Source organism: Amblyomma mixtum, chromosome 10 (genome assembly GCF_055824585.1).
Source record: "Amblyomma mixtum isolate Tamu chromosome 10, ASM5582458v1, whole genome shotgun sequence".
In the NCBI taxonomy this organism is placed as follows: Eukaryota; Metazoa; Arthropoda; class Arachnida; order Ixodida; family Ixodidae; genus Amblyomma; species Amblyomma mixtum.
The window spans coordinates 44972225-44996159 of NC_143021.1; the positions used below are offsets into that span (position 1 = coordinate 44972225).

The window sequence follows — 23935 nt, forward strand, 5'->3', positions numbered from 1 at the left end:
TTTTTTGTATGAGTGTGCAATAAAAGTATCAAGCTGCTGGTTGAAGTACTTTCTGGTTTTCTCGGTTGCAGTTGTGCTTGTAAAGTTCCACAATTTCAGCTATACTGATTGTTTTTTTTTTCTTTTTAAATTCCAATAACTTATGTAAGAGCCAATATTCGACGTGACATAAAGCAGAAATCTACTGTGTGTGACCAGCTGTGTGTGTCCGTCTCATTCAGCGTCTACATGGCGTCTCGAGAAGTGAATAAAAATCAGGGGAGCACTTTGACGGCCTAAAGAGCGCAGAGGCGAACGCCTTTAAGAGCCTCTGTCGACTGTTGAAGATCGTTTGGTGGCTCTTGAACGCTTCCGTTCGCATCGCGAGCGCGTTTCGTGGCGGGCGGCATCCTTCCTCGACCAACGTTCAGGGAGGAACGGGGAGAGGACGACCATTGTGCCCCGGCCGCTCAATGGAGAGCGCACTGGGTGCGGCCCGTCGCGTCGCCCGAAAGAGCCGTATTGCGCCTAGTTCTCATCGCCACCGCTGCGGCGCCACCGCTCCGGGACGACTCCGGGCGGAGAGCTGTGCGCAGCGGCCGAGGCAGTGCTTTCGTTTAAGCGTCCGCGCGTAGGCGCTTTATAATTTTTTGCATTTACAAGCTGCGTTTCACAGATTATGGTGATGCCACGTGCAAGTTTGCTATTGATAGCGTGATAGCGGCATGTCACCATCACTGCGCTTTTCCAGATCGCACGTGCTTTTACAGCGAGAATCGAGGAAGAAAGTGCGCTTCGCCGAGCGGTCACCCATTCAGTGACGGGCCTTTCAACCACTGTAATAACTTATTACATATTACAATCTTGAACTCGGGACAAGGTTTCGGGCCACTTATTCAGCATGCACTTTTTGTAAACTTACGTTTGAGGTCGTAACGTTCAGCATTATAGTTCAGCTTGTTGCTCCGTTTTCGCTGGAAATAGTTTCAAGTGGGTACCACCCCGTACGAGGGTCATCCCAAAATTAAGGACTGCAGTTTCTTTATAAATCGAAAGACATTTTTATTTTAAGCAAATTACAAATCACTTAAAAGGGACACACCCCGCCGCGGTGGCTCAGTAGTTACGGCGCTCGGCTGCTGAGCCGAGAGACGCGGGTTCGATCCCGGCCGCGGCGGCTGAATTTCGATGAAGGCGAAATTCTAGAGGCCCGTGTGCTGTGAGTTGTCAGTGCACGTTAAAGAACGACGGGTGGTCGAAATTTCCGGAGCCCTTCACTACGGCGTCCCTCATAGCCTCAGTCGCTTTGGGACGTTAAACACCCATAAACCAAACCTTAAAAGGGACACCATTATTCTACTTTTCCACATAATCGCCGTTGGGGTCTATGCATTTTTACAGACGCTGGGGCAGTTTTTGTATGCCCATGTCATACCAGCTCGCCGCTATGCCGTTGAGCAAGCGTTTGACCGCACCTTTCACTTCGTCATCATCAGTGAAGCGCCTTCCAGCGTAGTGTTCTTTTAGCTTTGGAAAGAAGTGGCAGTCAATTAGTGCCAAGTCCGGACTGTAGGGTGAGTGGCTGATGACGTCCTATACCAACTGTTTTAGGAGAGCGATGGTTTCACAGGCAACGTGGGGGCGAGCGTTGTTCCTCTTCTGCGATTTTGAATCGCTCCTCTGAGTTTTTTAAGGGTCTCACAGTATCTGTCCGCGTTTACTGTGGTGCCAGGAGCCAAGAAGTCTACCAACGATACCCATTTTCGATCCCAAAACACAGTTGCCATGACTTTGCCGGCAGACTGTGTTCGCTTGAATTTTCGCGGCTTGGGCGAAGATGAGTGCCGCCACTCACGTGATTCTTGTTTGGTCTCAGGCGTGAAGTGGAATGTCTAGGTTTCATCACCCGTAACAATAGAATGCAAATATCTCCGTTTCATCTCCAGAACGCGGAAGAAATTCGCGGGAGGAGTCAACGGATTGTTGTTGATGGTCGTCTGTGAGCATTCGCGCAACCTGTCTTGCGCACACCTTCCGATATTTCAACTTTGCTGTTAAACTCCTATGAATAGTGCTTCTAGAAACGCCAGGAAACAAAATGCAGAGTTCGTCGAGTGCGATCCTCCGTTATTGCTGCATCATTTCTTCGACCTTCGCGGCTGTTTCATCAAAAATTGACGACCTGCCGTCAATTTCCCCCGTCAATTTTCCGGCTTTCTTCGTCGTAAATTTAAGTGCGACCAGCTGCGAACTTCCTACACTACTTGGGGATGTTTTTAACATCCATGCAAGACTCTCCGTACACTTCCGTCAACTGGAGATAATTTTCGATTGGTTGAACGCCATTTGCGTGAACTTCGCTCCTGGCGGTAGTGACAAACACGAGCTCCATTTCAAATGGTTGCCGGGCCAAGACTGACAGTCCCTTTCGCGCTGAGTCATGGCTTGTTTGGAAGACGGGGAACAATGAACACAGCAGTATAGCGAGCAGCCATGCATATAGTTTCCCTGCGGCCGCAGCCCTTTGGAGGCCTCACTTTTGGGATTACCCTCGTAAATATACTGCTGACACAAACAGCTGCAAAAGAAACAACAAAAGACAGCCAGTTCAACCAGACGCCAGCAGGCTCAGCCAATGTTTTTCGTTTTATTTTGAAGCCACGTGATGCACCGAAGGAATTCAAGCCTATTTTACAAGCGAAGAACTTTCCTCGAAAGCGGTTTATGAGCAAGTATGATTTTTTCCACCGTAAGATTGATGTTTTCTACCAAATCGGTCAGCAGTGGTCGCATTAGTTTGGTTAGAAAGGCTTTGCAGAGGTCCTCGGTGTGACTGCGGTCTTCTCTCTTGCAAATCAACTCCGGACATTGCTCAAAATAGGGATGAAGGGCTGAAACCACTATGTTGCATAGCTTGCTGCTTCTGCGGGAACTCATGGTAACCGATCTTCGGATCTTTTCTTGCGTTTGTGGTGCACAGCGGCAGCAGTTGCGTGGCATGGTTTCGCATGCGCTTAGGACGCTGTTGACACAGGCACCGATAGAAAGCACGCAGAACTAGCAGAACCACGCGGTCATACAGAGCAGTTACAGCGAAAACACACACGCCAACACAGCCAGCGCACTCCTTCCGCGTCGGCGGCTTGTCACGGAGTGGTGGCGCCCCCGCGGAGAATAGCGGCGGAAACTTACACTTCTCCCAATACGCGCTTCCCCAGCCATTGAGGCGCGACGCGGCGGGCCGCACCAAGTGCGCCTCCATTGAGCGGCCGTGATTGTGCAATCTTGTGATGTCATTGCGCCTGCGCCGCTGTTACACCACCTGAGGATTGTGCGTGGGGGCACTGCGCATGCACAGTGTGCGCATTTACTGGGTATCATTAACTATCATTACTGTTCGTACATCTACTACTACACCATTAACAACCATCACTGACTTTTCAAATAACCATTAACCATTCTTGCTGTCCTAGTGATGATTGACAGGTGTCGCGGACGCACGGACGGACGGACACGCTGGTGAGTCATGAGCCGTAAAAGGCTTTTGCCTTAAGCAGAGCCGCTCGCGTGCATCGTGTAGGCGGCCGTTATGGACAGCATTCAGGCATACACTAGAAGGGGGATTCCCACCACCTGCTGTGGTGATCTGTGACATAATCGGCCCTTTCAATGACTACCTAAAACTGCAGTCTTTAATGGGGAACTAGAAAGCACACTGTTTACGCCCTCAAGCAGCCAGCACCGGGTGTACCGATGCAGCTGTCTTGGCGTTTCCCTGTGAGTGGCAGTGGCACCGTGGTGGGTGCACGGAGACTAGGCCCAAGACGCCGTTTCTGTGCGATGTGGCGGGCCACACCTCGCCTTGCATCAAGCGGCTGTGCTTTGTGCATGCCAGAAAAACTACAAAGAATGAATAACGCTAGGGGCGACACTTTCTGTTCCTCTTCAAACCTTCGTGGGGCGAGCGGTGTTCTAACAACAACAAAAAAAAAGCCAGTCGACACACCTTGCCCAAAAATGTGAAGAGAAAGGCCGGACAGCCTTGCAATCCTACCAACAAAGCTCCCCTACCCTGCACAGCGTACACGGGAGAAAGGGGGGGTGACACCGTCAAAATGTGTGGCCCCGACAAAGCAGTGCAAGCTTCCTCTGCGGGTGCACTAGGAGCGGTTCTCATTGGTGGCAGCGCCCAGTCTGAGCACCGGGTGAGTGGAAGGCGTTTTCATCTCATCTTTTCATTTCGAATTTTCAAAGTGCAATAACTTTCATTCGCATGCTCCGAGTTCAATAATTCCTTTTGCACTGGTCTCCGGAATGCACGATAGATTGATTTAAGGATATCAATCTGTACAAAGGAAAACATTGCAGTGCCCCTTTAATACCCAGTAGGCCTTATCGTTATTTCTGTCCAAAGCTCTGTTTTCTGGAAAAGTGCTTCTCTTTATATTGAACTAGCTCTACTTACCAATAACTGAAATTATTTGATTCGAATTGCAGCAAATTTTTGCTATTCTTTTCTTGCTTTGCACCCAAAAAATTTCATACTTGCATGCCTCTAATAATTTTTTTTTTTTCTGGCTATGCTTGGAAAACATTTCATCTGTAACTTCAAGCACTGTAGACACCCATATTTATTGCATGTCTTCTTCTTCAAAATGATGCATTAGACATTACAATACATGGAGAACCATGTCGTATTCTCCTATGACCATTAAATAATTCATAACTGGAACTTCTCTCAAGCTCCTTTGGTTTCATCAACCAAACGATGGTTCTGACATGTAGTTGGCATGAACAAGACAACCAATATAAGCACCGATACATACTAGCTTTAATTCACTGCAACCCTCAAACCAGCCTGCTTGAAGAGCTGGAACGACAACACTGGAGTTTTGACTGCCTGCCTCACGTGACCTGACGACACGTCACAGCCACCGTTTGGTTGGTGAAACCGAAACTGCATGAGAGAAGAAATTCAATTTATCACACGGCGGTTGTAGGGAAATACCACAAGGTGATTAATTTATTTTAATGCTTACCACATCATTTGAAAGAAGAAAGCATCCAAGCAAAAATACATGGACGTATTTGAAAAATATATTTGATCTGTACTCAGTTTTTAATATTTGAATTTCCTTCGCACCCAGAATTTTGCTATATGCCCATTCTCTAATGAGAATGTAATGCACCAGACATAAGATGTAAAAAGGCATTTCTTTAACAGCTATAACCAGTACTTATTGACTACTATATGTATATGTATGCCTTTGTTGTGCAGTGGGCAGAGTCAGGCTGATCATGGCAAATGTTGTAAAATGTAACTGCTGGATTGTTTAGTAAATACAGAGGATTAAGAGGCATACAATGCTTGTAAAGAGGATACTGCACTATGGGAGTGGGAAAACTAATCACACATCTGGCAAAGTTGAGACAGGTTTCTGCTGAATGCTCGTAAATTCAAACACAGGTTGGTTTGGAAAGGCTCCTGCGTTGAGAAAGCACTCGTCCAGATTATCTTCTGTCCCCAGCCCCGTTCATTGTGCACAGTTTCACTTCTTAGCCATGCCTCAGCCAAGGGATTATTCACCTTCTCCAGGTGCTGCATGAGGATCAGGACGGGCCGGTCGAAGCACGAGGGCAGGGGCCCTTCCTCGCGGCAGATGTTCTGCTCCACGTGGAGGCGGATGGCGTCGCTGAAGCCCAGGGGGCTGGTCGCCTGCAGCGAGAAGTACTTGTCATAGAGGACCATGGCGTCGTCCTGGGCCTGTGCCGGGTCGTAGGGGCCCCCCGCCAGCAGGTGGCCACGGAAGTTGTCCGCCATCAGCAGAAAGTCCACCAGGTGCCGGCTCTGCTCCTGCTCCATGAACTGCACCGCCACACCCAGTGAAGAAAAGTAAGTCGTGCATTTCCAAAGAGTGGCTCCTCAACAACTGGATGGGTTGAAGGGCACAGGTTTCAGAAATCAACCAGGGTCAAAACGTCAAGCATATCAAGCCCTTTCAGGCTGGCACTTGAAATGCCCCACTTAAAATCACAATAGCCTTTAACTCTTTCGCTACCGCGCCATAGGCCATCGTTCAAATATGAACGATTCAAAGCGCCCGTGGAAAAAGCTCATTTCGGAGCGCCACAGACGTGCTCTGCTGTCCAGTTTCTGAGCTCAACAACTGTTCTTTTGATTGCAGTTTTAGTTTTGGTGTTTCGACAGGAGGGGGCACCGTGAAAAATAAAACTTTGAATGGCCGCAGCAGCGTCACCCGGAGAAAGTAGCGTCCGCATCGCGAAAGCCGGCGCTGAGCACTTCAGCCAGTTTCAGTTTTGTCTTTTGTGACGAAAGCAGCGGTTATGAGTCAGGCGACAGTGTACAAACGCGGGATTTCGATTTCGACAGCAAGACTTCGTCTCACGGGTCTGGAACATCAGCGCGTACTTGCATGTAAGTTCTGTTTTCGTTCGCTGTGTGTTTTCTGCGGTGCATGCAGTTTGCAATTGGTGACAGTGGTTTATTTTTGTGCTTCAGGGTCTTCACAACCAATGGCGAAGACACTTTGCCAAATGTCTCGTCGCGCTTTTCAACCAAGACAACAGCCAGGTGTCCATATCAGCGCATCGCTCCAGAGTGGTGCTCAGAGATTTGCTCAACCACTCGACTTTTTTTGATGTTCTTCATGGTGGAAGTGATGAAGACCGTGTGAATCTATTCTGGCCTTCTGCCAGCAAAAATCATTTCCCAAAACTGGTTTTTCGCTCTGCTTTCTTTTTTTCTGCACGTAGCGGACCCAGAGGATTCAGTGCTGGCAGCATCTATTGGCACGACTTGGAAAGCTTCCTGGTTTTGGAACCACATCAATGAAACTTCATCCATCCTGATGTTACAGAGCTTGCCCAAAATGCCCGACTCGATCAGCTGGCTTTCAGGGAGCAGCTCATTCAGCAAATCTCCGGGCACAATGGGGTAAAGGAAGTCCACACCACCAATCCTCCCATAAAATCCATTCATCACCAGCCGAAAAAAAGTGGAGAAAAGAAGAAACTGGAAGCTCGGCTATCAGGGAACAAAAGAGGAACAAAGATAAAACGTTATGTGAAGCACCTGTTATGTGAAGCACCTGAAGCACCTGTTCACTATCAACCGGGCTGACCGAGTGCGTATAGTAGCCTCAAGAGAATGCGTATGAGTGACTGGGATCCTAAACAGATGACGCGTATTGAAGTTGTGTACAATAATAATTTCAATGATGATGGTGCAAGGCAGAAACTTCGGTGCATATATCCAAGGGTGCATCATGTAACACAACAGTGCAAGGACACAGGACAAAAACACGGTGCTGAACTTGCAAGTGCGTTTATTAGAAAAAACAAGCTGCTTTTTAAGGCAGGGCGTCAAGAAGGGGCGTGCATGCGCTTTGTCAAAAATACACTCGTCAGGTAACAAAATGTCTCGTAACCGCATTTGTGATTATCGGTGCTAACCACTGTTTAGCAACTTCATTTCCTTAGAGGACAATGCTACTGAAGGCTGGCTGACACATCTGTTTCCTTTTCTCAAGATATGAAATGCCTCTGCTACTTCCCTCGTGCTACGATCATTATGGATGAACAAGACTTCGGTGTCAACGAGAAACGGGTAACACTTGCACTCGAGACAATGCTTGGCCAAGTTAGTTGAACACTTTCCCAAAGAATTTTGGTGCTCCAAAAGCCGTACACTGATGCCACGGCCTGTCTGGCCAATGCAAGTACGGCCACAGGAGAGAGGAATCTGGTCGACCACAGCAACCTTACACGAGACGAACTTGTTTGCATGGTTAATTTTACACCCTGTTTTCTTGCCAATTCCATCTCTCTTCCTTTGAACAGCTGCCCCCCATCTTACCTAGCTTATTAGGAGCCGAGAACACAATGTTGACACCATACTTGGCCCCCACTTTCTTAAACCTGTGCTAAAGGGAATGTACTACAGCTATAACATTATGATGTTACTGATGCTGCTAGGTAAACGGTCTTGTTGGCCCTAGTCAGGCTGCATGAGAAGACCCACTTTCTCGAAATAAACACTGAGTTGAATCGAAATGAACTGAATATAAGCTGAGGAGGCACCGCCCTCTGCGCAGCTGAGAGGTTTTAAGATGAGGCCACCACTGGGGTGGTGGCACCTCTGGCAGAGCTCTCTCGAGAAAGAACTCCCCCTCCTCTGTGGCGTGACCTGCGCCTGGCATACTGGACTCGAATATTTGGAGAACTTAACCCATGTGCCTTCCAAAAAAAACTGAAATCCAGACAGGGTATTCTCAAAGCAAAAAAAAAGGAATCCATGGCTCAAAGCAGTCTCAGCACAAGCCAAAGCAGGGACCAGCGCAGCAGCACAGCAGACGCACCTCCATGAAGTAGAACAGTGCCGAGTCGTTGTAGAGGATGTCGGCCAGCGACACACTGCCACTCGTCAGCACATCGACCTGGTGCTTGCAGTGGTAGGGACTCCGCAGAAAGTGGGGGTACACGCTGCACAAAAAGGCACCATCCAACTACCATCCAGCCACGGCAGGAAAAAGGCCTTCTGCTACGCTCGCCCTCTCCCAATGCCTTCTTCTCGACTTGGACCACGACGTCGCGACTCTGTTCAACATTATGCTTATCTGCGCTGTCCCTGAACTGCCTCAAGCCTGCTGCCACCCTCCATGTTTCTGCCCCAAAGGCAAGCAGAAAGGCCCACACAGACACAGAAAGTAATAATAATAATAAACATGGCACAGTGCTAAAAAGCTGCATTAACACCACCGACAGGAAAGCCACCTGCAGCAGAACTGCACACTGACAGCAGTTCGGAGGGGTTTGTGGGGGTTTAATGTCCCAAAACAACTCAGGCTATGAGGGATGCTGCAGTGGAGGGCTCTGGAGGGATAATTTCGACCACCTGGGGTTCTTTAACGTGCACTGCTGACATCGCAATCTGATCGCCATGGCTGGGATCTTTCGGGTGCTGAGTGCCACAACTACCCGAGGCACCACAGCAGCTCTAGAGAAGTTACCCACGGGCAACCTTAGCGGAACAAGGTTACAAATGATCTGACAACCTGAGAGCATCACAGCTACGAGACTGCCATTTTCACTTTTTCCTTTTCATGCAGCTGCCACACCCTTACATCCCACCTTCCAGAGGATGCCCGCTTTCATTAGAGGCTGCACTGCATACACCACCAGCCCCAAACCCTGCCGCTCACCCCCGACTGCACAGTGTGTGGCTGGTGCCCCTACTCTGGGGCAAACAGACGGCCCCCCTGAGTTAACTACCGCACCAGCAGGCTCCCCCAGCGAGGTACAGCCACACTTTGTGTGCCCCAACACAGGAAGCAGGTTTCCCTACACAACAACACTGAGGCAACTGCAGGAAAACCAGACCTCAGTGGGAAGGCAAGCCAGGCGCTACTCACTCTTTCTCCATCTGGCCCACTGCAAACTGCTGTGCTTCAAAGAAACACTCCGGGTCCACTGGGCTCCGAGACACACACTCTGCAAAGGACAACACAAAGCAGCCCCCCCATGAACAGAAGAGCACCACAGAAATGGTGGAACACCTCACACTTCACTCGTGAGATGAGCCCCTTTCCCTGGGCTCCTCTGTCCACGCACAGTGGGCCCCCCCTCTCCAAAAGGAGGGCTAAGCTCAGCCTGCTGCTCAGAGATGAGGAGGCCACCTGAAATAATCTGCTGGAGTTAAAGATTTAAAAACCCTATCCGATGAAGGCATCACCTAGGAATAAAGAAGCGAGCACTGGTAGTTCTGGGAAGTGCTGTCATCTCAATCTCGGGCACATGATTAATGTGTGGACAACTGAGATGTGGCCTCCCCATCTCACCCACTGTGGTGCCTTTGAGAGATGCAAGTGTGTGTGATGTATGCATGTCACATCCTCAGTCTGCACAGAGCTACCTCTTTGTATGTATTTCGTTTTTTCTGCGGCATACCTTCCAATCCTTGGTTTTATTCCGCAGTGCAGTCCCAATATGTGGCCTGAGGTCCCGGTATGGAAGTTGCCTAATATCCATCCGACTCAGTTCGGCAGCTGATGCAGCAAGCCTATCAGCTTCTTCCTTTCCATCTATGCCACAGTGACCCAGCATATCCTAACTGTGAGATTCAATGTGCGCGCAAACATAGGGCATTTCAAGAGGAAATTTACAACGGGGTTTTTACACGGTTTCCTGGACAGGGACATAACCACACTTAAGGAATCTGAGTTGATCACAGAGGTAGAGATTTTCTTTTGCAGGATGCATCTAACAGGCAGCAGGATACCATGACATTCTGCAGTAAATATGCTTGTGTCTATAGTTTGCATTTCGGAAAACTGAGGAAGTCTTGAACGTATCAGATACTTTGCTCGTAGGGACTGTTTCATGCCAATTGGTGACCACCCATGCTTGCCAACCTCACGAAGGCTCAGCTCGACTTCAGAGCCTTCCACACTGGTCACCGGCATCATCTGCCTTCCGCAAATAAAATTTCGTTTTTTTTCCCCCACAAGGCACCATTTTCAAGCCTGCTCCGAAGACGTGACAGTGCCGCACACTTTGTCTGCCACTGATTTCATCCATGAGCCAAGTCTTCCGACACTGGAAACCAGCCTGCAACACAGGCAGCCGTGCCCAACACTACAGTTACCAGTTATTTTTTAGCAAGAATACTATGCAAGGTACAACTTTGATTTTTCCCACAGACAGTGGCCAATAGAATGCCAAACATTTTGCATACTTCAGAAAGTTCTGAATATTTTTTTTTGGATACCAATCCTGTTTTTGGCGATTACAATTTCCTGCGGCAATGCATAATTCATTATTCAATTTTATACACCTAAAAAAGCCCATTTATTTAGCTTTGTTTTCGTGTATTACATTAAATTTTAAATGCAACAGTTAAGGAACAGGAGGGGCTACTTACTAACCCACAATACGCCAACAAATCCAAAGCTCACATACGCCACTACCATCCGGGACACACACACAGCAGGTCATCACTAACTAGCATGCTGCCACTGCAAGCACCTTTGTTGAGTGACTTGTTCTGAATCCCCACTGGAAAATTTCTGGCCTTCACCTCTGTCACAAAAACTTCCACCATCCCTCAAGACTCGGTTCCATGTTCACTGCAGCTCCTACTTTTCATGTTGGCGCAACAATGCTTACAAAACTACACACACTCTTATTTCAACTCAATTTACACACTCATAGTTTTTCAGCGCAACGGCACACGGCCAAAGAACAGAAGCAGGAAGAGAAGAAAGACGGACACAGCGCTGACTGACAACTGTCTATTCAGGGACGCACACACAGCTTAAATACACTCAGACCAGCGCAGGCGCACACCGTGCAAGGTAAACAGGGAAAAAAGAGAAAAGACTCGCTTCACGTCTATTGCAAAAACTTTGATAGGAACATCTTTTCTGCAGTATACAGAAGAACTGAAGTATCGCTGACACATTCTGACCCTGCTCTCTGAATGTAATATGCCTCTATCGTTTCACGGGTTGTTTTTGATGTGCTTGTGCTCAGAATCCTCACTCCCGAAAACACCGGTGTGCAATCCTTGCGAGTAGCGCAGTGCTCGACAAGGCTGGCACCATTCCTTATGCGTGCTCCCTGAGCCGGTCGTTGACGCAGCGCCCAGCTTGCCCGATGTACGACCTGCCACGCGTCAAGGGGATTTCGTACACAACACCTGTGGCGCATTCCGCAAATCGGTTCACGTGGCTCTTTTTACACCCAGGTTTTTTGTCTTCACCTGTGCCAACTGGCCAAGCTTCCGAGGGGCTTTTTGAGGCCATGGGATACTTTGTGCAAGTATGGCATCACTTCAGGCCTTTCTTTAGCCTGCGGAGGGGGTTATCGCCTCCTTGCCAGTTCCGGGCTTCCACTTCTTCAAGGGCGCTTCTGCAACAGCGACAACAACCGACCCAGGGAAACCAGCAGCCTCAAGCCTAGCCAATTGATTCCCGAAACTATCTTGCATATCATGTGCACATGATTTTCGGAGCGCAGACTCTAAGCAGAGTTTAGCGATCCCTCTCTTCACAATTTTCGAATGGGATGAATTATAAGGCAGTAGCTCTTTTTGTGCTCTGGGCGAGTGAGACCAGCAAACATGCTTATTGGAGAACCTAATTCTTAAATCCAAGAACAGCAGGCTGTCTTCAATCGGGAGCTCGTAGGTGAAAGTGAGCCCCCTGCCATGCTTTTCGAAGTCATGCAGTACGCTCATAAGTGTATCCTCATTGGGAATGGAAAACAATTAAAAAATTGTCCAGGTAACAAAACACTTTTGTAACAATTTTACTCTTAAAATGATTAAAATGATCATGCAAATGACGATCAATGCACGCTAAAAAGATATCACATAAAACCGGGGCAATGCATGATCCAATACAAATCCCCTTCTTTTGCAGATAAAACTTATTGTCAAAGGCGATAAATGTACTACACCAGAATTTTTCTAAAAGTCCTAAAAAGTTATCTACAGTCATCCCCGATGCATTCTGAAACTGAACGGTCCGTTATCGTCGATACATTTTTTGACAGAAGCAAACAGTTCTTGATGAGGGACGGAATAAAAAAGGTCGTTAACATCAACCGACAAAGCATATCTTATATCTTAGTTGTCCTTTAGGAACTGAACTACATCCATAAAACTCCTCGCTATAAAAGGGTCATTAATCTTGAGGTCATTCAACACTCTTTGAAGGAATCTACTGACATTAATTTGCCATGTTCCCTTTTTGCTTACAATTGTACGGAGCGGCGCATCAGGTTTATGGGTCTTCACAGTGAAAAACACCTGTAACCCACGACTTTCACTATTTGTGATTGCTTTAGCAAGCGGCAGTAGCCCTAAACGCTTACAAAAATCCATGAATTTGCCTTTAATCTGGGTGTCCCGTTTTTTCACTGCCATGAAATTTTTCTTCACTGCTTGCAAAGCTTTCTCATTAAACATGGCTCTAGGCATGGCAGCAAAACCAGTAACCTTATCTGCCTGTAAAAGACAAAGCTCATTATCAAAGAAAAAATTCACGATACCAGTCAAACATTTTTTAGCCTTCTCTTGTCTCACAAACTTGACAATCTATGCCATCTAAAACGCAACGTCCCTGATTTTCCTGAGCTGTTTACCTTGCACGGTGTGCGCCTGCGCTGGTCTGAGTGTATTTAAGCTGTGTGTGCGTCCCTGAATAAGCAGCTGACAGTCAGCGCTGTGTTCGTCCTCCTCCTCTTCCTGCTTCTGTTCTTTGGCCGTGTGTTGTTGCGCTGAGAAACCATGAGTGTAAATCAAGTATATACCAACCAGCCCAAGAACTAACTCTACTTATTTCAACTCCTTTGCACCCTGTGACTCATGTCTGTCACCACTCTGTAACCAGTGAAAGCACCAATGTATTTCGTTCAGTGCTTACTACCGGGCACTCAGATGGTTTCATTACTACCAATTACCACTGGGATGTGGCCACACACTCTGCACATATTTCGATGCAGCCTCCGCCTTGTTATCATTGCGGCCCAGCGTAACACCGCTACACGCTGGACTGCGTTATCGATAAAACACCGCACCACTGCTGCGTCACCAACGGTGGCTACAAAGACAGGCTGGGAAGGGTGGCCTTTTCCTTCCGCTACCGAGACGAGTGTAGCGTTGGTATGTTCGTCCGCCGCCACCGCTAATCGAATGAGCAGTTGTTAGGTTTTTATGTTGGGATCCGTCCTTCAGCAGAAACGAGATCCCATACAAGGCAACCTTACTCCTCTGTACACATCAGGGTATTGGTAAACAAAAAAATTAATAAAAACAAAGGCCACAAGGGCTTGAATAACAATCGGCAGCAGGCATGCATACAGAGTAATTGTGTTCCACAATGTGTGCTAGCTGTGGAAGGGGTGACACGGCAAATAAAACGGCCAATTTGGTCAAAATTTTCCATTTCTCAATCAAGTTTTTTTCCTAACCTTCAGGTGTTCACCATCTCATAATAATGTATTATAGCAAAATATGCAGTACTAATTTATAAAGTGACATTTCTCCGATGTAAGGTCGTGGAAAATTGTGAGCAAACCGTGCTGCTGATAGTGCTGTAGTATCACGAATTCCGTGGGTTTTCAATGATGGAACATCTTCATCTTAGTATATCACCATGAACAGGGCTGTTGGTTGCCATGCCAGAGAAGCATAATAGGTGATACACGAGGCACACACGGGAATAAACTTCAAGGTTGGTTTTCTGAGCTTTCACTTTCTCTGCAATTATTACTGCTCATTCTTTTGGCACTTTGCAATGAATGACACCAGAATAATTCTGCTCTTGCGCATGAATGCTCAGACGCTGAGGAGTGCAGTGAAGCTTCATCAGGACAGTAAAGCTATGTATGTGTGCAATATTTTTTTAGAGCTATTTCTGTATGAAACGCTTTAATGTAAATATGCATACTGCAGTCCAGCTTTTATTTCCATGAGAGCCGGGCATCTAAAAAAACAAGGAATAGTTTTATTGCACAGAGTGGAGATTTTTAAACATGCAGACATAAAAAACCTGTGCACTTTGGTATTCAATGCCTGGGGGATGATTTTACTGGGTGACCACTCCACAACTCTAGTGTCAGGCAACATGCATAAATAACAACCACAGTTATGACGGGATGTTTCGTTGTGCACACGTGGCCCTTCTGCCCTCTTGACCAATCAGCCCTGTCCTGGGGGGACCCTGTGGACTGCCTCGACCAATCGGCGTGCTACGCTGTGATGAGGCTCCTAAGGCCGCTCTGCAGGTGTTAATCCACCCAAGACAGGCAGTAATAAGGCTCACCTTGAATGTGGCTCCGCAGGTCGTCAGGGACTCCAATTGGAAGCGGTGCATTTTGAGCAATGTAAGTGTTGTATATGTGCATCGCGTCTTGGCTCAGGCCTGTAAGAAAGAGAGATCCCAGGAAGGCACCAAATGGACACCATCACCCTCCCACTTGCACAAATGGGGACCAGCCCTGCCCACCTGAGGCTGCCCTCCCCCACTGCAGATGCCACTACTCGTGTCCTTCTCCCCTCCTTCCCCAGAGTTCGAGTCGCCCCCTTAATGCTGGCTCAGTGTGGACACACAAACCATGCGCCCCTATGCCTTTGGTGGCCTGGTGCTACACTGCGCACGTGCATTCCAATGGCAGCACGACGGGCCAACAATATCCCACACTGGAAACGCCCCATCTCTCCGCAGGACGGTGCAGCAGTGGGCTCGCCCAACACAGTGGCATCACCAGGTGGGTGGGCCGCCCCAATTACTACCAACTGCCAGTGCACGCCACCAGCGGAAAAGCTCTGCAACAGAATCAATCACACTGGACAGAGAAAAAAAGAAAACACTGTTACAATGGGCACAAATACCACCCCAGCATTCAGGAACAGGTCAAGACTGAATGCATTCATCCTCAGTGATGGTGCAGCATTCACGCCCTGGAGAAGAACATGGTGCAGTGCTTTGCTGCACCACCTGCACATGCATTTCTGCCCCGGCAGTCACTTGAATGCAGCCCATTCTGACTGAGACCTTAAGAACCACACAGCCTTCTGTGTGCTTTCTTGGACAAGTCACACAAACTGTACTGCTACTGCAATGAAGCACGTACTGAAGGCTCACCGATAAAGGCTATTCAGAAGCATTCACAACTGACAAAAGGAAGCTCTCAGATTGCTTCAACCCGAAATGGAAGATTTTTTTTCCATTCTTCATCTCAACCTTGGGAAGGTATGACAAAAACAACACTAAAGACAGACAGAACAAAAAACAGAAGAGGAACACAACACGCGCTCACACCACGGTGCAAGAATATATTTAGGTGCTGACACTGCACCCGACGCTGCGACCAGATGTTGTTTGCTGCTCCTTGCGCTTCTCTAGAACGCGGACAGATGGCGCCACATGACGGGGGCTTGTCTAGTCCAAGCAGCAGCGGCCACAGTTCACATGTTGTGCGAACATTCAGTGCCGCAGCGTGTACATGCGCTTTTTGAAGTTTGTTTGTGGGGGTTTATCGTTCCAAAGAGACTCAGGCTGTGAGGGACGCCGTAGCCGGAAATTTCAACCACCTGTGGTTCTTTTTAACGTGCACTGACATCGCACAGTACACGGGCCTCTAGAATTTGGCTTCCATCGAAATTTGACCACCACGGCAGGCACAGAAGGACTGAAGCTGCTGTCGACACAGAATAATTTTCTGCGCCTTCAAGTTTTACTTGCTCCGACTGCATGGAAGGGTGGAAAAGCAGCGAACAAGCTGCCCTGCAAAATTTTGTATTCATCCATACGAATGCTAACAGCATAGTTAACTATACCGACTCTTAAATATAAAAGGTCAGCCGCAACACGCATGCTCCCACATTTGGGCCACAGAGCCTACGCATACATTCAGACATTGCTTAAGCAGCGTAATGCGCCAATACTGTGAGATGATGCCCACCGTGTAGAGAACATGGTTAACTTTGGCCAACTGGGGTTCTTTAAAGGGAGACTGAAGCACTTTTTTTGAAAATTGGGCTGGCAGCGGCATCCTATAGTTTTTCATGCTGTATGCTGTAATATCGTATCCAAATAAGGCAAAAACAAGCGCGAATTGCCTTTTTTAGCCGAAATATGCGGCCTGTGCCGCGGGGCGCGCCGCCGCCTGTGATTGGTCAAGAGAGGTCGTGACGTCACTTTGACGACTGGAGAAGCTGCCGATGCGGATCCGGCGCTGCGTTGAGTGCAGATCGCAGCTTTCCGTGTCGTTGTAAAGGCGAATACGGCGACTATTTTTTTTTTACTGACCTCCGAAGAAAAGGATACTACGGTTTCCTCATTCCAAGTATCGCCTGAAACCAAAAAAGACACAAGCAAAAAATTCTACGCCTAGCACAAGCATACGCCAGCGTCAAAGACGCGATGCAGACCATGCGTAAAAGGTGCCAGTACAACCTCGGCTCGTATTCTCGGAAAGGAGGGGGTGAGAACAATACTCAAGGCAATTACCACCTAAGAGAACTCCTTGCTGGGCTAGTTGGTAATTCATTGTAAAAGTAAAGGCGCCAAAAACCACACACGCACACAAGACAAGAGAACGGGATAGAGCACTCTGTCCCGTTCTCTTGTCGTGTGTGTGTGTGTGTGGTTTTTGGCGCCTTTACTTTTACAATCAATTACCACCACCGAACGCCTCCTGGCTCACCCGGAAGAGCGTCATCCTAAAGAAAAGGCCCAAAGCACTGTGTACAAAAAATCCTGTTCTCAGTACCCGGCGTTGCAGGTTGGGGCAAGAAAGTATTTCAAGGAAGCGATGAAGGAGCACAAAGTTGGTGTCAAAATTAGCGAAGCGCAGTGGCCAAGCACTGCGAGGCATGTGACCACGAGATAGTGACACAATCATTGTGCGCTGGAAACCAAGCCAAATACGCGCACAAGGCTGCTGCTTCACTCGTGGCGCGTTCAGCAGATGCCAGAAAATATTAATCGTTGCCTCGGAAACGTTCGCCCTTCCTAGATTTGCAGTTTAGGTTCAGTGAAGTAGTTGCCAACTATATGTGTGTTTAAAAGCCAAGCTAGCTGAAACTCGCCCGCTGCCACAACTTGATGAAGAAACCGAGTAAGGTTGCGGTGTTTTTTTGCAAAAACTCGGTTGGCATTCATTTCTCTCATAAATTTGCATCCGAAATCAACGTCGAACGCTTTCATTTTAATTGCTTAGCTACGATTAAATGAGATGCCACATATGCCACAGATGCCACATATGCCACAGATGCCACATATGCCACAGATGCCACATATGCCACAGATGCCACAGCTTCAATGCTTGCTTGCTTTGCTTTATTGTGCTTTGCTCTGCTTGCTTGCTTGCTTGCTTGCTTGGACACGTCGAACCGAGTATAAAATCACTAACCGAGCCTTGCTGAGCACATCTCAGGTGGTCTGGCTGCACCTAGGCTGAGGAGAGAGACACATGCTGAAGCCTCTATAAGGGGTCTTCAGGGGCTAAGTGAGCATGTTTCTACTTCTAAAAGAGGCGCTTCTTCGGAATGGTGGCACGCCTCTCATGCACGAGAAAATCGAAGGAACTGTGTCATGGTTCAGCCGCGCCTTTTCGACAGAAATCTCCAGAGGTCACATTAGGGACAAGCTCTGCATGTAGCCGCTCTTACGAAAGTGCTTCGAGCAGAGTAGGCTTGCTTTGGTCAGCTTGAATTCTTCGTCACAGCAGCGAGCGCTTGCGCTGCGAGCTTTTGATCTTGCTAAAAACAGTGGAAGACGACACAGCCTCGGCCGTATTTGTTCATGGACACGAACGCAGAGTAGTACCTCGTGTTGAATCTGATTCTCAAGGTCGGCTGACACGCTTTGTACGTCACAACGCACGCAGCACGAGAAACAACGCGCACTGAAAGCTCGCTCGGGTGCGCCGAAGTATCCCCGGCTCCTCAACGTGACGTCACGTTGGCCGACATGGACGAGGTTTCCCTCTCCGCTCTTCTCCTCTCCTACGCTCACGCGGGAGATTTGAACATCGCGTTTTTAATTGGTGATTGCGCCACTGTTTTAGCCAAAATCGAAAAAATAATTTTACAGACGTGATCAGCAATGACACTACATCAAAACCCTAAAAAGTTAGCTGATTCGAAAACCGCCTCAGTATCCCTTTAATGTGCAGGGGTGTTTCTGCATTTCACCAGCATCAGAAATATTGCCTCCGTAGCCAGGAATAACAGAACCCGCGCTCTTGTGCTGCATCGCAGAATGACTGCACCGTTATAGGGACCTAAAGGAGACCAAGCGTGCATCTGCGGTGTTTTAGTGGATAATGCAGGGCATTCTTGCATTACTCCTGCCAAGCTCATCTGTTACGCTGACACTGATGATGCTGACCCGTGTTGTACTGGTTACATCCCTCAAGGAAAGACAGGCATGCACGCACAGAGGTAAAATACACGACTCAAAACTGGGATTGGCGGATGTCAGTTGAGAATAACTGCAATTGGCGTGGTAAATTGACTTGTTGACCTCAATAATGCCTGGCCAAGAAATTCTCCATCGAGCGTTCTAGTGTCCGGCAAATTATGCAGCTGCATATTTGTTATAACAGTTACTGGCATGACTTGCCATTTTTTGTGGCACCAAAAAGTACAGCAGGTGGAAACTGGCCCCGTGATAGCCGACCGAAATTAACTGCTCCGCTGCCATGGCATGTACAGGGAACGGGGAGCGCCCGGACCAGTGCAACTTCTCTTTGGAAACCCCGTCCGGTGATGTCTCGATTTAAGGTTGAATTTAGGGCAAGACCATGTTTGTTGGATGCATGCACCACAATCGAAGAAGCCTTTGCTCAGTTTCAAATCCGGCCATTCCAAGTTAGTTAACTGTGGCATAGTGGTTTCATGCATAGGTTCGGCAATTTTCAAATCCTGCGAGCATACCATTAAGAACCGCTTTAAAGAGCAGGTGCAAAAATTGAGGTCAGCAGGCTTCCCTGACGATGTGATCTTGCTCGCGTGCAGTAAGGTCCTGAAGAAAGTTAAGGCTTCTACCAAACGACAGGCATCTGAAACCACCCGTCAAAACGAAAAGAAAAATATCGCGGTCATACCGTATGTCCATGGTATGTCGCATTGCCTACGACAGGTTGGACAGATGTATGGAGTAGACGTTGTATTTTCTGCACCCATTAAGCTAGGCAGCATTTGTGCTAAAGTAAACGGAAGAATAGATGACAAGAAAACCAGTGCCGACAATGGCAAATGCCACGCAAAAGTTGAGGTATCTTTCCTTCCGTGCGCAAAAGGGGTTGTATACAGAGTTCCGTTCACATGTGGCAATAATTATATCGGTGAGACAAAGAGCAGCGATGGCGTAGAGGTAGAGCATCCGCCTCGCGTGCAAGAGGACCGGGGTTCGAATCCCGGTGCCACGCAATTCTCCGCCGGATATATAAAAAAAAAAAAAAAACTCCGCGTGTCGATGGAATTGCATAACCAGGCTTGGAGTGCGGCCTGATTTCGGTGACCACAGCCGACAACGCACTTCCTCATCAGAACAGGATTTGGCCACCCTGGTGTAGTACTTGGCCACAACCTTCTATGAGCAAACCAATTAACCCTCGGCCCTCAGTCCCCAGCTGCTGCGGAGCAACTGACCAAGGCGGCGGTCAGATCTGTGACGCAGCGGAGGGTGCTAAGAATATCTGGCTCCGGACAGGCCGCCATTGGAAACTGAACCTGGCAACGTTTAACGCAAGAACCTTATCAAGTGAGGCTAGCTTAGCAGTGCTGCTGGAGGAATTAGCCAGTATTAAATGGGATGTCATAGGGCTTAGTGAGGTTAGGAGGACAGATGAGGCGTATACAGTACTAAAGGGCGGGCATGTACTGTGCTATCGTGGATTAGCAGATAGGCGAGAACTAGGTGTGGGATTTCTCATAAGTCAGGATATAGCTGGCAACATCGAGGAGTTTTACAGTATTAACGAGAGAGTGGCAGCTATCGTAATTAGGCTTAATAAGAGGTACAAGCTGAAGGTGGTGCAGGCCTAAGCGCCTATATCAAGCCATGATGACCAGATAGTGGAAAGCTTCTATGAGGATGTGGAATCGGCAATGACCAAAGTAAAATCACAGTACACTGTACTGAAGGGCGACTTTAATGCAAAGGTAGGTAAAAAGCAGGCTGGAGACAAGGCGGTAGGTGACTATGGCATAGGTTCTAGGAACAGTAGGGGAAAGTTATTAGTAGAGTTCGCAGATAGAAATAATTTACGGATTATGAATACCTTCTTCCGAAAACGAGCAAACAGGAAGTGGACGTGGAATAGCCCCAATGGTGAGACTAAAAATGAAATAGACTTCATACTGTGTGCACACCCTGGCATCGTAGAGGATGTGGATGTCCTCGGTAAGGTCCGTTGCAGCGACCACAGAATGGTAAGGTCTCGTATTAGCTTAGATTTGAAGAGGGAACGGAGGAAACTGGTGAATCGAAAGGCTATTAACGAGTTAGCATTAAGAGGGAAGGTAGAGAAATTCAGAATGTTGTTGCAAAACAGATTTTCCACTTTAACTGAAGAAGACGACCGTAGTGTTGAAACAATGAATGATAATCTTACAGCTATCGTTACAGAGTGCGCCGCAGAAGTAGGTGGTAGGATGGTTCGACAGGATACCAACAAGCTATCTCAGGAGACTAAAGAACTGATTAAGAAACGTCAATGCATGAGGACGTCTAACTCCACAGACAGGATAGAACTAGCAGAGCTATCTAAGTTAATAAATAAGCGCAAGGTAGCCGACATAAGAAAGTTTAACATGGAGAAAATCGAGCATGCTCTAAGGAATGGAGGCAGCCTAAAATCAGTGAGGAGAAAACTGGGCATAGGTAAAAACCAGATGTATGCGCTAAAAGACAAACAGGGCAATGTCATCAGCAATATGGATAAGATAGTTGAATTAGCCGAAGAGTTCTACACAAATCTATACAGTAGCGAATGTAATCATCAAGTTACTGAGGGAGGCAGTCGAGCACAGCAATGGGACATCCCGCCAGTAATGAAGGAGGAAGTAAAGAAAGCCTTAGGAGCAATGCAAAGAGGGAAAGCAGCTGGTGGGGATCAGGTAACAGCAGATTTGCTGAAGGACGGAGGAGAGATGGTGCTACAAAAACTAGCCACCCTGTATACGCAATGCCTTGTGACCTCGAGAGTACCAGAAGCTTGGAAGAACGCTAACATTATCTTAATTCATAAGAAAGGAGACGTCAAGGACTTGACGAATTACAGACCGATCAGCTTATTGTCCGTTGCCTACAAGGTATTTACTAAGGTAATCGCTAATAGAATCAGGACAACCTTGGACTTTAGTCAACCAAATGATCAGGCAGGCTTTCGTAAAGGATACTCGACAATAGACCACATTCACACTATCAATCAGGTGATAGAGAAATGCGCAGAATATAACCAACCCCTATATATAGCCTTCATTGATTACGAGAAAGCATTCGACTCAGTGGAAACCTCAGCTGTCATGCAGGCATTGCGGAATCAGAGTGTGGGAGAGTGCTATGTGAAAATATTGGAAGATATTTATAACGATTGCACAGCTACTATAGTTCTCCATAAAGTCAGCAATAAAATTCCAATACGGAAAGGTGTCAGGCAGGGAGACACGATCTCGCCAATGCTCTTCACTGCCTGCTTACAGGAGGTATTCCGGGGACTGGAATGGGAAGAGTTGGGGATAAGAGTTAATGGAGAATACCTGGGTAATTTGCGATTCGCTGATGACACTGCCTTGCTAAGTCACTCTGGACATGAACTGCAAAGCATGATCAATGAATTAGACAGGCAGAGCAGAACGGTGGGGCTAAAAATTAACATGCAGAAAACCAAAGTAATGTTCAACAGCCTATCAAGGGAACAGCAGTTCGCAATTGGTAGCCAGGTGCTGGAAGTAGTAAGAGAATATGTCTACTTAGGGCAGGTAGTGACCGCAGATCCGGATCATGAGAGGGAAATAACTAGAAGAATAAGAATGGGGTGGAGCGCGTATGGCAGGTTCTCTCAGGTCATGAATGGTAGCTTACCAATATCCATGAAGAGAAAAGTATATAACAGCTGTATCCTACCGGTACTCACCTATGGGGCAGAAACGTGGAGGCTAACAAAGAGGGTTCAGCTTAAGTTAAGAACAACGCAGCGAGCTATGGAAAGGAAAATGATAGGTGTAACGTTAAGAGATCGGAAGAGGGCGGAGTGGGTGAGGGAACAAACACGGGTTAATGACATCCTAGTTGAAATCAAGAGGAAGAAGTGGGCTTGGGCAGGGCATGTAATGCGAAGGCAAGATAACCGCTGGTCCTTAAGGGTAACGGAGTGGATTCCAAGAGAAAGCAAACGTAGCAGGGGACGGCAGAAAGTTAGGTGGGCGGATGAGATTAAGAAGTTTGCGGGGATACAGTGGCGGCAACTGACAAAGGACAGGGTTAATTGGAGAGACATGGGAGAGGCCTTTGCCCTGCAGTGGGTGTAGTCAGGCTGATGATGATGATGATGATGATGAGACAAAGAGGTGTCTCAACATTAGGCTACGCGAGCATGAAAACTCATTGGGAAAAGCACCCTCATCGAGCCTAGCACTACACCATAAGGAATAAGCCCCTGTTACACTCTCCTTGCATGCCCTTCTTCAATAATGCTTCAGCTTTGTACAGCGTCAATCACACTTAGCGTGAACACGGCTCCGCGTGGCACCCGCAGGAAGCGGCGGTGGATTCTCGGGCAGGCGCAGAGAGCGCGATGGGCGGGGCCACCAGCGTGCAGTCTACTGTCGTGTAGAGTATCGCAGCGAAGAGCGCTTGCCTGAGGTGCTGATAGGAAACCGTCGACTGTTTAAGACCGATCAAAATGCTTGTTACGCAGCACACATTTCTCCACAATTTGTACTCTTTGCTCCTCTGGAACACGAGACATTACGACGTGCTTCTCTGTTCACAGATTAACTGCTACTGCATTTAGAAGCTGCAATTTCTGACTGAAAGCTGCCAGTGATAAGTCGATGACTGCCTAAAATCTCTGCAAACTCATCACGCAATCTTTCCGCGAGTGCGCCATTCTGCAGCTCATTGCGCTGACTCGGTTGGCCAGCCGCCAGCAGCGCTTGGTCTCGATGAGAGCGATAACCACGACGTCTCTTTATGCCACATCGAGTATTTACCCTTAATAGCAACGCCTAGCATTTTTTTCGTGCAAGCGCGCTACATGCAGCTACCGTGGTTTTCAAAGTGATCTAACCTCACCATCACTGCCGGCTCCCGGCCGAGACAGCGCAATGACTTGAAGAATGCGGCACTCTGCGTTGCGTGATGATTGTGCAGATATTTTGTTCAGCCATTTGCTGGTCTTTGGTGGCTTCTAGTCT

The 23935-nt window shown here is 47.8% G+C and overlaps 1 protein-coding gene across 3 annotated transcripts in view; it reads right to left on the reverse strand.

Annotated features, from left to right (window-relative positions):
- pkaap (A-kinase anchoring protein pkaap) overlaps nucleotides 1–23935 on the reverse strand; it is a 71023-nt gene that overhangs the window by 39101 nt on the left and 7987 nt on the right. For all 3 annotated transcript variants that reach the window (XR_016286468.1, XM_089564053.1, XM_089564052.1), the window contains exons 4-7: nucleotides 14826–14924; nucleotides 9411–9489; nucleotides 8358–8481; nucleotides 5567–5845 (exon numbers count right to left, since the gene is read on the reverse strand). Coding sequence is in view for 2 of the 3 variants with exons in the window: in XM_089564053.1 (XP_089420179.1) it covers nucleotides 5567–5845; nucleotides 8358–8481; nucleotides 9411–9489; nucleotides 14826–14924 (581 nt within the window). In the remaining variant the exon portion in view is untranslated. The remainder of the gene's footprint in view (nucleotides 1–5566; nucleotides 5846–8357; nucleotides 8482–9410; nucleotides 9490–14825; nucleotides 14925–23935) is intronic.